Source organism: Martes martes (genome assembly GCF_963455335.1).
Source record: "Martes martes genome assembly, chromosome: 9".
Lineage (NCBI taxonomy): Eukaryota > Metazoa > Chordata > Mammalia > Carnivora > Mustelidae > Martes > Martes martes.
This window is the reverse complement of record NC_137896.1, coordinates 87,306,026-87,321,557: the sequence shown is the minus strand read 5'-3', so window position 1 is coordinate 87,321,557 and position 15,532 is coordinate 87,306,026. Positions and strand designations below refer to the sequence as shown.

Sequence of the window (15,532 nt, the reverse complement as noted above, 5' to 3'; positions counted from 1 at the left end):
TCCTGGGATTGAGCCCCGCATCTGGCTCTCTGCTTAGCAGGGGGTCTGCTTTCTCCTCTCTCTATCTGCCTCTCTGCCTACTTGTGATCTCAGTCAAATAAATAAATAAAATCTTTAAAAAAAAAAAAAAAAGAAAGAGAAGATTATAAAAAGCTTTCAGAAAGGAAAAGCAACCCATAAAGGGATATGAGGCTTAATGATACCAGATTTCTTCACAGTTAATACTGACAACAGACATTCTAAAGTTAAATATTAATCTTTCTGAGGAAAAACCTAGAATTTCATACTCAGCCAGACTATAATTCAACACCCCAGCCATGCAAAAGAACATTTTAAGATATACAAGGACTTTGAAGATTTTTCTTTTCTTTTCTTTTCTTTTTTGAAGATTTTATTTATTTATTCGACAGAGAGAGATCACAAGTAGGCAGAGAAGCAGGCAGAGAGAGAGGGGGGAAGCAGGCTCCCTGCTGAGCAGAGAGGCAGAAGGCCCAATCCACTGAGTCACCCAGATGCCCCAAAGATTTCTTTCCTTAAAAAGTAACTGGACTGGGATGCCTGGGTGGCTCAGTCAGTTAAGTGGCTGCCTTTGGCTCAGGTCATGATCCCAGGTTCCTGGGATCAAGGCCCACATCGGGCTCTCTGCTCAGCAGGGAGCCTGCTTCCCCCTCTCTGCCTGCCTCTCTGAGTACTTGTGATCTCTCTCTCTGTCAAATAAATAAATAAAATCTTAAAAAAAAAAAAAAAGTAACTGGACTAAGTGCTTGAGCACAACAATTTTGTCAACCAAATCAAATTCTAGGTAACAGGATCCAAACCAGGAGAGAGGTTAAACTAGGATTATAGCTATGCACCAAACCTAGAGGACTTTATCTTTCAGTCCTTCTTTTTTTTTTTTAATATATTTTTAAGATTTTTATTTATTTATCAGAGAGAAAGAGAGAATGAGAGATCAGAGGGAAAAGCAGACTCCTTGCCAAGCAGGGAACCTGATGTGGGACTCAATCCAGGGACTCCAGGATCATGACCTGAGATGAAGGCAGTTGCTTAACCAACTGAGCCACCCAGGTGCCCCTACCTTTCAGTCTTTCTATTCAGAATTCCATTTTGGCTATCCTATGTTTAATTTCATAGAATTCTTTCTAGTTCTCTGATTGTTTCTTTCCATAGCACCCAAATCCTATTTCATGGGTAAAATCTCTTTTCTTAACTCTTTAAACACTAATCTTTAGGTTAGTTGCAAACCTAGAAATAGACAAGATGTATGTGAAGAATGAGACCTATAGGAAGGAAATCTTATGGAAAAAATGAAGCTGACAGAGTCTTGTAATTGAGCATTTGACACCATGTGAGTACTCGGAAAAAGCCATAGATTGATAGAAAATTAGGTAAGTGAAAAAAAAAATATCTTTATCTTTAGGCTCAAAGGCTAGTCAAGTTTACCTAATCATAATAATATAAAACCTACCTACTGATTTAACTAAATGTCAAGATAAAATCTCAATTGAGAGGATGGAGGAAGTGGAAGTAGAACAGACAGAGAGAAAAAAGGCATTAAATCTTCACCATAAAGTATCAATTCTCAATTTATAAAAAAATAAAATAAATAATATCTAAATCATTTAAGTTAAGAAATAATTACAAAGTATACTTTCACTTTAAGACTTTAGGAGGTAAATACTACAAGAAAAAATTAAGAATTGAAGGTAATTACCTCATCAGAGAGAAACAAGGACTTAAGACAAATGAATGTGTGTCTCATGTTTTTGTGGCAACTGCTTTATTTTTAAGAACTGCCTTATTGGGGCACCTGGGTGGCTCAGTGGGTTAAAGCCTCTGCCTTCAGCTCAGGTCATGATCCCAGGGTCCTGGGATCGAGCCCCGCATTGGGCTCTCTGCTCAGCAGGGATTCTGCTTCCTCCTCTCTCTCTGCCTGCCTCTCTGCCTACTTGTGATCTCTGTCTGCCAAATAAATAAATAAAATCTTTAAAAAAAAAAAAAAAAAAAAGAACTGCCTTATTTTCTTCATATATATATATATATATACACACATATATGTATATATTCTAAAATTAATTAAAATTAATTTAAATAATTTAAACAATTTAAAAATAATTTAAATAACTTAAATAATTAATTTAAATAATTAATTATTTAAATATATACATTTTAAAATTTTACTTCAAAATGTATATATTTTATATATATGTATATATGTGTGTATATACATGTGTGTATATACGTGTATATATATGTATATGTATATATATATTTGATTTTAAAGTAAAATTTTTTTTTAAATGGGGCACCTGGGTGGCTTAGTTGGTTAAGCAACAGACTTTGGATTTCATTTCTGCTCAGGTCATGATCTCGGGAGGGTGAGATTGAGCCCCAAGTCGGGTTCTGTGCTCAGCATAGAGTCTACTTGTCCCTCTCCTTCACCCTGCTTGTGCTCTTCCTCTCTCTCTAATAAATAAATAAAATATTTTTAAAGATAATTTAATAATATTTAAATTGGAAGTTTTTACAATTCCATATGCCATGTTCAAGTACACTAAGTGGTTCCCTCTTCACTCAGCAAGAGTGCCTTGTACTCAACAACCCAACCATGAAGAAAACTCTTACTTTGTTTTGGTTAAGGTCCTTCTCCTTTCTTTATACTGTCTCTATGTTCTAACCACTTTTTTAAAACAACCTTAAAACAACAGCCAGTTAAGCATCTGCCTTCAGCTCAGGTCACGATTTCTGGGTCCTGGGATTGCGCTCCACATCGGGCGGGGAACCCGCTTCTCCCTCTCCCTCTGCCTTCCACTCTCCCTGCTTGTGCTCTCTCTCTCTCTGTCAAATAAATACATAAAATCTCAAAAAAAAAAACTTTTATTGAGGATGCTATGTACTGATATGAGAAAAGTCTCCATGGTACACTGTTGAATGGAAAAACCAAAGGAAAAAAATGGCAAATATATCCAAACAGATCTATTTAGACTCAGGTATGCATAAAATATCTCTGGAATAATAAGCAGTGAACTAGTAATAATACTCACCCAGGGTGGGAGAATTGGAGAAATGAGAATTGAGGACATGAAGTACAAGGGAAAGAGGGAAACTTTTCATTGTATAACTTTTTTTTTTACATTTTGATCTTTAACCCTGTAAAATCATTGTCAACTCAAAAATATTTTAATTTTAAAAATATACCTCTTTATAATCTTTATCTTGGTACAAAATTACAGTCATTTCACACATTGAACTCTCACACTTATATGCTGACTTGAGAACTTAATTACCAGGCTTTTAATCATTATATAAATTAATCTATTAAGCTATATTAAAATAACCAAGGCTCAGATAAAATAGAAAGAATAAATCTTGGGGATGCGGAGGGACATATGGATAATCCCCATTTATCTCTAGGGATTTGATGATTATTTCAAAGACAGAATGGTTTCAATGCCTACATTTGTAAATATAGTCTTTGCTTTTTTCCTTCTTTAATCTTAGCTCAAAGGTTTTTAAACTTTACCGTGCAGAAGAATTTCTCTCAAAATGACAAGGCTGAATGTTAAATCAAGCATAATCTTTACTACACTTCAGAATCATCTTATACTTCTTTTAACCAAAATGGAAAAATATTCATACTTTTTTTTTTTTGTAAAGACCCTATCTATCCATTTGACAGACAGAGATCGCAAGCAGGCAGAGAGGCAGGCAGAGAGAGAGGGGGAAGCAGGCTCCCCGCTGAGCAGAGAGCCTGATGCGGGGCTCAATCCTAGGACCCTGAGATTATGACCTGAGCCGAAGGCAGAGGCCTTAATCCACTGAGCCACCCAGGTGCCCCAATATTCATACTTTTAAAGTATTTTTTTACCCTGATATTATATTATGACCATCTTTTGATTTTGTCAGTTTTTTTCTACATGACTAGTAATGGCTACATACATTAACATTGTATTAATATATCAATCCTAATATATTAATATATTATAATACAATATCAATATTGCATTGTATTAATATATTGATTAACATATTATAATAGTAATCATTGCATTGTATAGATATTCTCTGACTTAAATTATTTTACCATTTCCCTATTTTGGGACATTGAGTGTTTTCAAAATTTCACCATCATGAGCAAAATTGCAACAAATATCCAAATAACTAACCCTATGTACATATCCATTATTATTTCCTTGGAATAAATTCTTAGAGGTAGAATTGCTGGGCCAAAATATATCTAAAATTTCAAGAACTTTAACAACAATGGGCAAAATGGCCTCCAAAAACCTACTTAGCTGTTAATAGGAAACTAAATATACTTAAGGGAAATGACAGGATGCTTTAGATTCAATGTGAGTCCTTAGGTACCTGAGTGAATCCCCAAATCTCAAGCTCAGTGGGTTCAGCCTCTGCCTTCGGCTCACGTCATGATCCCAGGGTCCTGGGATGGAGCCCTGTATCAGGCTCTCTGCTCAGCGGGGAGCCTGCTTCCCCCCCTCTCTCTCTGCCTGCCTCTCTGCCTAGTTGTGATTTCTCTGTCAAATAAATAAATAAAGTCTTTAAAAAGAAAAAAACAAAACAAAAAACCATAGCTCTTACACAAATGCTGCAAGAAATGTAGAGGCTTCAGAGAAAGGGTTAAAAGAACTCTTAGCAAGGACAGACACATCACTGAAAAATGGCAGATTCGACTTCTCAAAGCCTTTCAATTTAATGTCATTGTAAAAGTCATAGTATCTCCTGTTAGTTATAACATTCAAAATAATTAAAACATTTTTTGTCATCACATCCCTATCTTAAGGGAGAAAATACCATAGAAGTTTCTGTTGGTGCTGATATTCCAATGGAGAAAAATAAAATTGTTAACACAACCAATAAGCCCCACACTCCCTGAGGTTGCATATTCAACACCATAATTTAACACTGTTCAAAATCTGGAGCCTGAATATATACATAGTTATGGGCCAAAGCAGGCCTAAGTAAACTGGGAAAAAATAAACTTTCAAAATTGATGACTCAAAACACTGTACATGGGTTTTTCTTTTATTTTTCTGCATTTTGCAAATTTTCCTCAATAAAAGAAAGTGCATAAACATACATTAAGAAAGCTAAAACTTATCTAGGAAACAAAAATGTGGGTGTGGCATTCAAACCATTACCCTGACAACAAAAACTATTTTTTGGATGAGATACAGCATATTATAAAATTGTAGAAATCACAAGAAACATAATGTAACTTTCTTAAAAAGAGCAATCCCTACAAATTCTTTAAACCATGATATTCTCACAGATCAAAACTGAGTAAGTTTTCCATACTACCACAAAATGTCCCCAGAGGCCAAAGGTAAAAAATCACACCTGTGATGGCTCACTCAGCTCTCCTCTCTAAAACACACTTAAGGTTCAAAAAAAATTTTTTTGAATGCAATTTAAAAAGCACCTTTGTTTCAAAAAGAGGAAAAAAACCTTAAAGTTCAAATAAGAGGTTACTAAGAATCCTGATGGCTAGGGACAGCGAAACATTACTCAAGTCCTTTAAGCATATGCAAAAAAAAAAAAAAAAGATATACAGAAAAGATGAATTACGGGTGCCCTTTGATTTTACAAAACAATTCATAGCAACATCCACAATTGTAAAAGGGTGTATTTCAAGTACATACACTTTCCCTAATTACGAAATAAAACAGAGCAACATTTTTATTTTCCAATCTCCAATAAGAACAATAATTACAGTATTCTCCCATCTCCGATGTGCTCTCATTAAAAAAAAAAAAAATCCATAATCTTCTGATCCTTGGAAAGCAGCAAACTAAATTCCAGCACCTTTTCCCCTCAAGCCAGGAACTCCTTTCCCTAATCCTTATGGAATAAGAAATAAACACTCCTTTTCAATTTAAACCAATAAACGGGGTCTTGGGAAAGAGCAGAGTAAGCTGAAACAATGTCACCAGAACGTAGATCTAGAAAGGAGCGCCAAGAAGCATGACAGAACACTGGACGTTCGGTTCTGCAAAATGTCTCTCATTGTCCTCTCCCGACTCCCATCGACTCGCACAAACGCCACAAAGATTGGGAGAGGGCAGCACAGCACAGATACGGAGCTGTCTGTCAGAGCAATTCACTTAACAACTAACTCTAAGCCTCGATTCAGTCTGCTCCAGCGAGAGGACCAGACACAGACTCCCGCCACGAGCGAAAAGAGCTGATGCTGCTACGCAGAGCACGCTCCCGGGCGCCCCCCGCCCCCTTCTACCTCCCCCGGCTAGGATGTGACCAGTATCCTAACAGGTATGCAGCTCGCCTTTCTGGGGACTCTCGGAATGTACAAATCGCTGCAACAAACAGCCGGCCCGGGCGGGCGTCCTCTTGCCCTGCCGGGACAGCGCGACAGCCTCCTGGCGCAGGGACAGACAGCCCGGAGTCTGCAGGCGGAGCTGCTGTCAAGTAGGATGGGGGCGGGGCCGCCAGCGCTATTTACACCATTCCAAAGTCTGGAACCTGGGTATGCAGTTGTGGGTGAAAGCAAATTGAAGCAAACTGGAAAAGCAAAATCCCTCAAAACGGATGACTCAAAAAAAAAAAATTCAAAACACTATCCACGGCTTTTTTTTCCTGTACTTTGAGAAATTCCTTTCATTAAGAAATCTATTATTCTAAGAAAGCTCAAACTTAACTATTTAAGTAACAAAAGTGTCAACGTTGCATTCAAATGACTACTACCCTGGGATCAAAAACTACTTTTGGATGAGATACAGTGTATTATGCAATGCTACAAAGTAATTTTTTTAAAGTGCAAGCTTTAAAAAGAGCTGCGGCTCGTCGGATCTGTTTCTCTGATTGAGAAGCGAACACCACGCACTTTGAAGACTCATCACCGCGGCGCCGTACCCTGGAGTGTAAACGATCGTTTACTTAATCGTGCTCTCTCAAGACCCCCCCTCCCCCCCGCACAGCGGCGCGTCCACAGAGCCTGTCCAGACCCGGGGGAAAGCTGCTAGGACCGCGAAGCCAGCGACAAGTGTCCGTGAAGCGTCCCACCGCTATTCGCTGACCGCCCGAAGCCGCCGCACACACAGCTTGGGCGGCGCTTCAGACCCGCCTCCTGGGGAGGTGACAGTCAAGGAGGGGAGGGGGGGAAGCGGAATTTGAACCCGAACCCTGTGACACGAGGATGCCTGGGCACCGACCCTGCCGGCCCGCCGGCTCTCGCCAGCCCACCCACTGCCTATAGCCCCAGAGGACGCAGCAGGTCGGGGAGCCGAGGGGGCGAAGGAAGCGCTCACCGCCTCAGATGGTCCGAAGCCCGCCGAGCTGCGGTGGTCGCGGAGACTAAACTCTGCACCGTAACGCCGGCAGCCCGGGTTGGAGCCCCGGCCGGAACCGGATCCCGGGGCATCGCCTGCGGCTCCCACAGCACCCGTGCTGCTCGCGCAGCTGGGCGGTCGCAGCCTCTTGGGCCTCAGGCTACCCGGCTCCCCGGCGCGCCCCGCCCACCCCCGAGGAGGGCCAATGGGCGCAGAGCGCGGGAAGCCGGGGGCGGGGCGCGAGAGGCCCGGCCGCCCAGCGACGCCGCGGACTGAGAGGTCTTCGCCCACCCGCACCGAGCAGCCTCGCTTTCCGGGTCCCTCTCCTTTTATCGTGTGTGTCGGGAGAGTGTGGACAGGGCAGGGGACCCACATTCCGCAGTTAAAGGATCTGTGAGAGTCTGAGACGTTCGGGACACACTTATGATTTTGCTGGGTCTCTTTCTCTTTTTAGACTTCTTCGTCCGCTGTTTCCAGAACACCAACCACCGTGTTTGGAGATGCACGGGAATGAGAAACAGCCCCTACTTTTGGGGGTCTCCCAATCAGTCGGGTGGAGGAGCCCATGAGGGAACAGGTAACTAGCAGAGCCCTCTTAAGATGCATTCAAAAATCAAAAGTCAGGTTTTGCAGTGGGGAATGTGGGGGGAGGTTCTGCCGGGGGAGAACTAAAAGGCTTTTTACTCTCCAATACTTGTAGCCAGGATTCGCAGTGAACAGTGCATGCATCTTTCGGTTTTCTTTTTTTCTTAATGACGTCCAGATAATATGCACGACTGTTAAATATTTCAACTGTATCAAAAATACATGATATGCAATGAGAAAAAAAATTCCATTATCCACTGCTCCCTCCTCCTCAATTTTCTTTACTGTTAGAGTATCACTGCTAATTTGTTGTATGTCCTTTCAAAGACACTCTGTGCAGTAAATATATATATATAAATATATAGTATAATAAATATAATAAAATAAAACTAATAAAATAGTAAATGACAAATAAATAAAAATATGTAAAATATATATAAATGTATATATATATAACATATATGCGCTGTGTATTTATATATATACTCTTCCTCAATCTCCTCTCTCCTCCCTCCCTCTCTTTTTCTCTCTCTCATACACGGTACTGTACACAGTTTTGCCATCTTGGTTTTCTTCACTTAACACTATATTTTGGCAAAATTTATATTTGTGCTGATTGCATAGTATTTCATCAAATTATTGTTTCAAGTTTTTCCCATTCTTTTGCTTTTACAAACAATGTTGCAGTCAGTAGTTATATTCTTATTTATAGCCACTTGGCATGTGAACAAATGTCTGTCTACGCTAAATAGCTAGCTTGTTGAATGCTGGATCCTAAGGTATGGACTTTAAAAATTCTGATAAATGTTGCCACGCTGCTCTCCATACAGTTTGTGTCAGATTATGCTCCCACAGCAATTTATCAGGGTGTCTGTTTCCTCACATCTCTTTATACAGTATGTTATCAAACTTAATTTTTTTAAATTGCCATTCTGTGAACTGTCTGCTCATATCCTTTGCCCATTTCTCTGTTCAGCTGCTGGTCTTTTTTTCTTCGTTGTTGAGGATTTATTTATTTGTTTATCCCTCTCTCTATATAAATAAAATTAGTCCATTGTGAATCAATTGCATATCTTTCCCCCACCTGGTCTTTTGGTCTTGTTTATTGTATTTTTTGCAATGAATTGATTTTATTTTCATATAATCACATTAATTGATTTTTATTTATGTTTCCGGGAGTTTTTAAAATATTTTTTTCATTTACTTGACAGACAGAGATCACAAGCAGGCAGAGAGGCAGGCAGAGAAAGAGGGGGAAGCAGGCTCCCCGCTGAGCAGAGAGCCCAATGCAGGGCTCGATCCCCTAACCCTGAGATCATGACCCAAGCTGAAGGCAGAGGCTTTAATCCATTGAGACACCCAGGTGCCCCTGGGGTCTCTTTTAAAGGGCACTAATACCATACATGAAGGCTCCACCTTTATGACCTAATCATCTCCCAAAGGTCCCACCTTCAAATACCATTACCTTGGGGATTAGGTTTCAACGTATGAATTTTGGGGAGATGTAAACATTTCAGTCTGTAGCAGCTGACAAGTATTATGAACTGAATTTCGTCTCCCCAAATTCATATGTTGAGGCCCTAACACCCCATGTGACTATATTTGGAGATAAGGTCTTTAGAGAAGTAATAAAGATGAAATGAGGTCATAATGAGGTCATTGAGGCCCTAATCTAGTGTGACAGGTATGCTTAAAAAAAAGGAAGAGACACCAGAGATATGCATGGATACACATAGGAAAGGCTTTGTGAGCACACAAAAATGTGACTGTCTGTAAGCCAAGGGGAGAAACCTTAGGAGAAACCAAACTTGTTGACATCTTGATCCAGAACTTGCAGCCTCTGGAACTATGAGAAAATAAATTTCTGTTGTTTAAGACGCCCAGCCTGTGGTATTTTGTTTTGGCAGCCCTAGAAAACTAATGCAGCAAGAATGTGCAGAAATTGGAACCCTCATACACTACTGGTGGGAATGTAAAATGATGCAGCCGCTTTGGAAAACACTCTGGTAATTCCTCAGTTAAACAGAGAGTTACTGACCTTATGACCTAGTAGTTGCACTCCTACATATATACTCCAAAACATATATCCACGAAAAATTTGTTTATGAGTGCCTGTAGCAAAATTATTCATAATAGACGAAAAGTGAGGAAAACCCACATGCCCATCAACTTTATGAATGGATAAAGAAATATAACTGTACAACTGGATGCATTTGACAATAAAAAGGAGTGAAGGACTGATACATGCTATAAGATGAGTGAACCTTGAAAACGTTATGCTAAATTAAAGAAGTCATTCATTAAGGATCATATATTATATGATTCCTTTTATATGAAATATCCAGAACAGGCAAATCTATAGAAACAGAAAGATTCGTTGTTGTCTCAGTCTGGGGTGGGATAGAGGGATTATGGGGTAAAGGCTAGAGATACAGGGTTTCTTTTTAGGGTAATGAAATGTTCTAAAATTTATTGTGAAGGTGATTGCATAGCTCTCTGAAAATACTAAAATTCATTGAATTGTACACTTAAATGGATCAATTGTATGGTATGTGAAGTATATCTCAATCAAGGTGTTAAAATCAGTACCCAGACTTCACTGGACAGAGGTCAAAGTATCTGAACAAATATTCCATACATGGAATAACTCAGAGAAGTAAATTTTGGGGAAATGATTAACCTTGTTGAGAGGTTAATTGAAAATCACAAAGGAGAGTGTTGGCAGAGCCTAACAAAATGGCTAAACTCGTAAGTTGATAAATTACTTATTAGGACAAATTTGATGAACATACTGAGGTAAGCACAAAATCTATGAGATTACTCATATTTGTCCATTAATCTACATTTGGGAATATATTCCCTCAAAACAATCCAAGTGAGAAAACCAATTTTCACTAAAAATTTATAGCACCACTCTTTATAATACAAAACTAAACTGGAAATACCTCAAGTACCTGATAATTGGGAGGGTGCTTATTAGAGTGGGAAGCCTAGGCTGCATTCATAAATGGGAAAATACATCCAAAATAACAAGAAAAGTAGAGTTCAAATGAGTTTGGGAGTGCTGTTAAGTGTACATAAATAAACGTACATTGTTGAGTATAATGTGGAGGAAATGTAGTGTTAAATGGCACCAGGATTCCTTTTAGAAAGAAACTGTCTTCATTTGGAAAAATAACCTGATAAGCTCTTCCCAGTATAAGGTAAGATTCTAAGGGGGGGAAAAAAAATGGGAGCAGTTAAAAGCCCTAGCAACACCAGAAAAGCTGCTTTCCATGTAGACACTGGAGGAATTTACATTTGCTCTTCAGAGAGAGGAAGGGAGCAGTGAGAGGAGACGGCCCACACAAGGAAGGGAGGGTGGGAGAGAGGAGTCAAGAGGGCAAGTTGGTCCCTGCATGGAGTGAAGGGCTACTGGGAAATCGCTGGTGATTGGGCGGGGAAATGGACCTTAAAGAGAAGAGTGTCGAATGTATAAATTTTTAGTTGTTTTCTCAAATCTTAAAATCTCACTAAAGCTGTGTGTGAATGGGGTTTTGTAGAAACTAAGAAGAGGCTGAAGATGGGACAGTTGGAACAGGGGAAAAACAGCAGCCACAGATACACAGACTCAGGGCAGAGAAGACAAGAAGATGAGCCCCCCATGGGGGAAATTACCGGTAATTTTGGGAAGGGCTCTGAACGCCTGGATTGGATGTTTGGGCCAGTCTCCCGGAGATTACAAGGGAAGGGAGGCTCTGGCTGACATTTGCCTTACAGAAAGAATGGAAAAATAACATGAAGTAAATGCAGGTGTTTTAAGTTTTTGACAGGCTTAAAAGTATGATTGATTGGTTAGTTGATTTTAATTCTCATTTGGAACACCTGGGTGGCTCAGTCAATTAAGCATCTTCCTTCAGCTCTGGTCATGATCTCAGGGTCCTGGGATCAAGCCTTACATTGGGCTCCCTGCTTAGCGGGGAGCCTGCTTCTCTTTCTCCCTCTGCTCCTCCCCCTGCTCATGTTCTCTTTCTCTCTCTCAAATAAATTAGCAAAATCTTAAAAAAAATAAATAACAAAATTCTCATTTGTTCTGAAATTACTGATCCTCATCCAAAGGCCAAAACAGAATGAATGGATCCTGGCCAAGCCCCTGTCATGGAAAAATCAAGTGGGAGTGATGTTCAGGTACACCCTGGCTAATGGCTGGGGGAATGGAAATAAGTGTGTAAAATGGAAAAATTTATCTTCATTCTCTCTTAGCAGTAAGGTCTGAAGGGATGTAGTTAGGCTGTCGTATTATGGAAACATTGTTCTATGTGTTCTTCATTAAAGTGTTATTAGAGCAAATATATGATCAAATGTTCAAGGAGGCTGGTCTGTGGAAAAAGTTCAAAAGAACCAATGTGCAAATCACTCTCAGTGAGCATGTTGAAGTTCTTAATTGCCCAACTCCAGAATTAATGACTTCCACTGACTTAGCCAGAGGAAGGTTACTAACCAGGCCTAATTTACAGATGGCAGGTCTGTGGCAGAAGGCCTAGAAGTGATTTTCCCAAGGTTATAGAGCAAGCCAGAGGGTAAGCCGAAAATAGAACCGTACCTCACACTCCCATGCAGGCTATATGATAACTTGTGTACTGTCAGCAAAGAGTGGAGGAATGAATGTCCTGGAGAGGTTAGCACAGTTTTACGGCTAAAGGAGCCTTGCTCAACAATTGCAAATGCTACCTGACAACAGCAAATGACCTACTTAATCCTATAAACAGTGACAGTGTACACAAACAAGCAAAAGTTTTAGGGAAAAAATTGCTTTTTGAAAATAGCAAAATTTAAAAAATACACAGCTCCATGATCATGAAGCCGCTACTTGTGTAATGCGTACACCTTAGTGATAGTCGCCCTCTTCCTCTAAAGACTAAACTTCCAAATATAACTCTTTTTTTGAAGATTTATTTTATTTATTTATTTGAGAGAGACAGAGAGAGAGAGAGAGAGCACAAGCGGGTGGAGGGGCAGAGGGAGAGGAAGAAGCAGGCTCCCCACCGAGCAGAGAGCCTGACTCCAAGCTCCATCCCATGACCCTGGGATCATGACCTGAGCCGAAAGCAGACATCTAACCAACTGAGCCACCCAGCTGCCCCCCAAATGACTGTTCTTAACATGTAATACCAGCAACCTTAGAGGATCTGACAGAACAGCCTAAACATTTTCAGAAGTGTAGGATTTTTCTGGATTTCTGGAAGGGTAGGATTTTAGGTTTCAATGATAAGTTCTGTTAAGTTTCCTTACAGAGTTAACAGAACTGGAAAGTACAATGGGGTAGTCAGGTAGTTGGAGTTCCAGGGCTTAGCCATGAAATTTACATTTCTTGGGTACTCAGAAGATGGGTTTGCTTATGAAGGGATTGCTTAGCTAGCTGCTCTGCTTGGGCTACTATGCTCATATTTTTAGGAAAAACACTAGAGTGAGTATCACCGTTTGGTGACCCTTGTCTAGAGTAGATTTTTACGTCGCACTGATCTAGTCAACAAAAAGCTTTACAAATTTATGTTTTCAAGAGTGTTGCTAATCCCATTCCCACTTTTCAGAAAGGTTCTTTGATGATTGCTGTGCTGGGTTAATAATTTTGGGCCAGGGGGTGCCTGGGTGGCTCAGTGGGTTAAGCTTCTGCCTCTGGCCCAGGTCATGATCTCAGGGTCCTGGGATCGAGCCCCACATCAGGCTTTCTGCTTGGTGGGGAGCCTGCTTCCCCCTTTCTATCTGCCTGCCTCTCTGCCTACTTGTGATCTTTCTGTCAAATATATAAGTAAAATCTTAAAAAAAAAAAATTTGGGGGGGGGGCGCCTGGATGGCTCAGTGGGTTAAAGCCTCTGCCTTCGGCTCAGGTCATGATCCCAGGGTCCTGGGATCGAGCCCCACATCGGGCTCTCTGCTCAGCAGGGGGCCTGCTTCCTCCTCTCTCTCTGCCTCCTTCTCTGCCTACTTGTGATCTCTGTCAAATAAAAAAATAAAATCTTTAAAAATAATAATAATAATTTCGGGCCAGCTGTAAGAGAGTATCACAATCACAGACTATGGACTTCTTGACTGCAAGTTTCTTTCCTTTAACATAAAAGGCTTCAGTATTACTATTTAGCTCAGTGCTTCGGTGGTTCCTTCTATAAGACCCTGACCAAAAAGACAAAGTCTAACTGTACAGTAGAAGAAAGAAAGTGATACTTCCAGCCACTATTTCTCAGAGAACTCTCACTTAACTGGGAAGAGTAATGGAAGCTAGTCCCCTTTCCATAGCTTAACATCATATTTGAAACCATCTTACAGATCAAAGTGTTTGCTAATAAAATCTGGGTTTTAGAAGTAGTTACCTTTTGCAGGCAATATTTTATTAATATATTACTAAGCCAGTTATTGTGAGGTGAAGGAAAATTCCAAACATCCAAATTTGCATGAAATTTTTTGTCTCTTTCAGTCTCTTTTATCATAAATATTTTGGCTGCTACCATTTTTTTTTCCTTTTAAGCAGCACAGTGACATAGGTTAAGACTTTCTGGGTTAAATACACATAAGTACATAGATTAAACACATTTGGGGTGGGAAGTTAATCTAGCGTTATTCAGAATACCTTTTGAGCACTTTGGTCATTCTGTCTAAATTCTGGCTGTACACAGGGTTTGTTTCTGCTCACTGAAACAGGTAGCCTATGTTTCACACAGAAGGAAGAGAAATCTGAAAAGTTCCAAAGAGTCAGCAGTGTATCTGGATCACCCCTTTGCACACTTCTACTCCGCCCTTCTCAGTTGGACCTATGCTCTGTTGTCCAGTTCTGTTTTACAGAACCTTGGTTTAGCAGCTTCTGTATGCACAGTTCCAACATTTTAATTGATTTCACATAGTCATCCATTTACTCAGTAAGATTTTTGTTACTCCAGGGTACATAAGCATCCTCTACCTTTTTTTTTTTTTTTAAGATTTTATTTATTTGTCAGAGAGAGAGAGAGCACAAGCAGGGGGAGCTGCAGGCAGAGGTAGAAGCAGGCTCCCCTCTGAGGAAGGAACTTGATGCAGGACTCGATCCCAGGAATCCAGGATCATGACTTGTGCTGAAGGCAGATGCTTATCCAGCTGAGACACCCAGGCATCCCAAGCATCCTCTATACTTAATAAGGCTGCAGTTGTGTGACAGAGATAGCCACCATGACAAACACAATGTAAGAATATACAAAATAAGTGCTAGAGGTAAGCTTTGGGGTCAGAAAGATTTAAGTTAAAATCCAGCTGTGCCATTCCCTGACCAAGTAACCTTGGTTGAATTATTGAGCCTCACTGAGTATCAAGATCACCATCCAGGGAAATGAGTGTGGCGGTTTTCTTTTAAGATGGCCCTCAGGGATCCTGGTCTTCATGCACTTGTATAATCCTTCAAATGTGGGCTGGACCTAGTGACTTGCTTCCAAAAAGAGAACACCATAAAAGTGATAGGATGTGACTTCCATGATGAGGATTCAAAACACTGACTTCTGTCCTCCTGGTTTTTCTTTCTTCTCTTCTTAGCTTATGTGCTTTAATGAAGCAAGCTGCCATGTTGGAGAGCCCCACGTGGCAAAGAATGCAGAGAGGCCTCCAGGCTCCAGCCAGCGAGGAACTGAATCCTGCCAGCATGC

The 15,532-nt window shown here is 40.3% G+C and overlaps 1 protein-coding gene across 1 annotated transcript in view; it reads right to left on the bottom strand.

Annotated features, from left to right (window-relative positions):
* The window catches only part of ZNF638 (zinc finger protein 638), a 134,388-nt gene extending 126,910 nt beyond the window's left edge, over nt 1–7,478 (bottom strand). Inside the window, exon 1 of the mRNA XM_080813031.1 lies at nt 7,284–7,478. Within this exon, the coding sequence (XP_080669157.1) occupies nt 7,284–7,396 (113 nt within the window). The 5' untranslated portion in view covers nt 7,397–7,478. The remainder of the gene's footprint in view (nt 1–7,283) is intronic.
* Nucleotides 7,479–15,532: the final 8,054 nt, after the last annotated feature.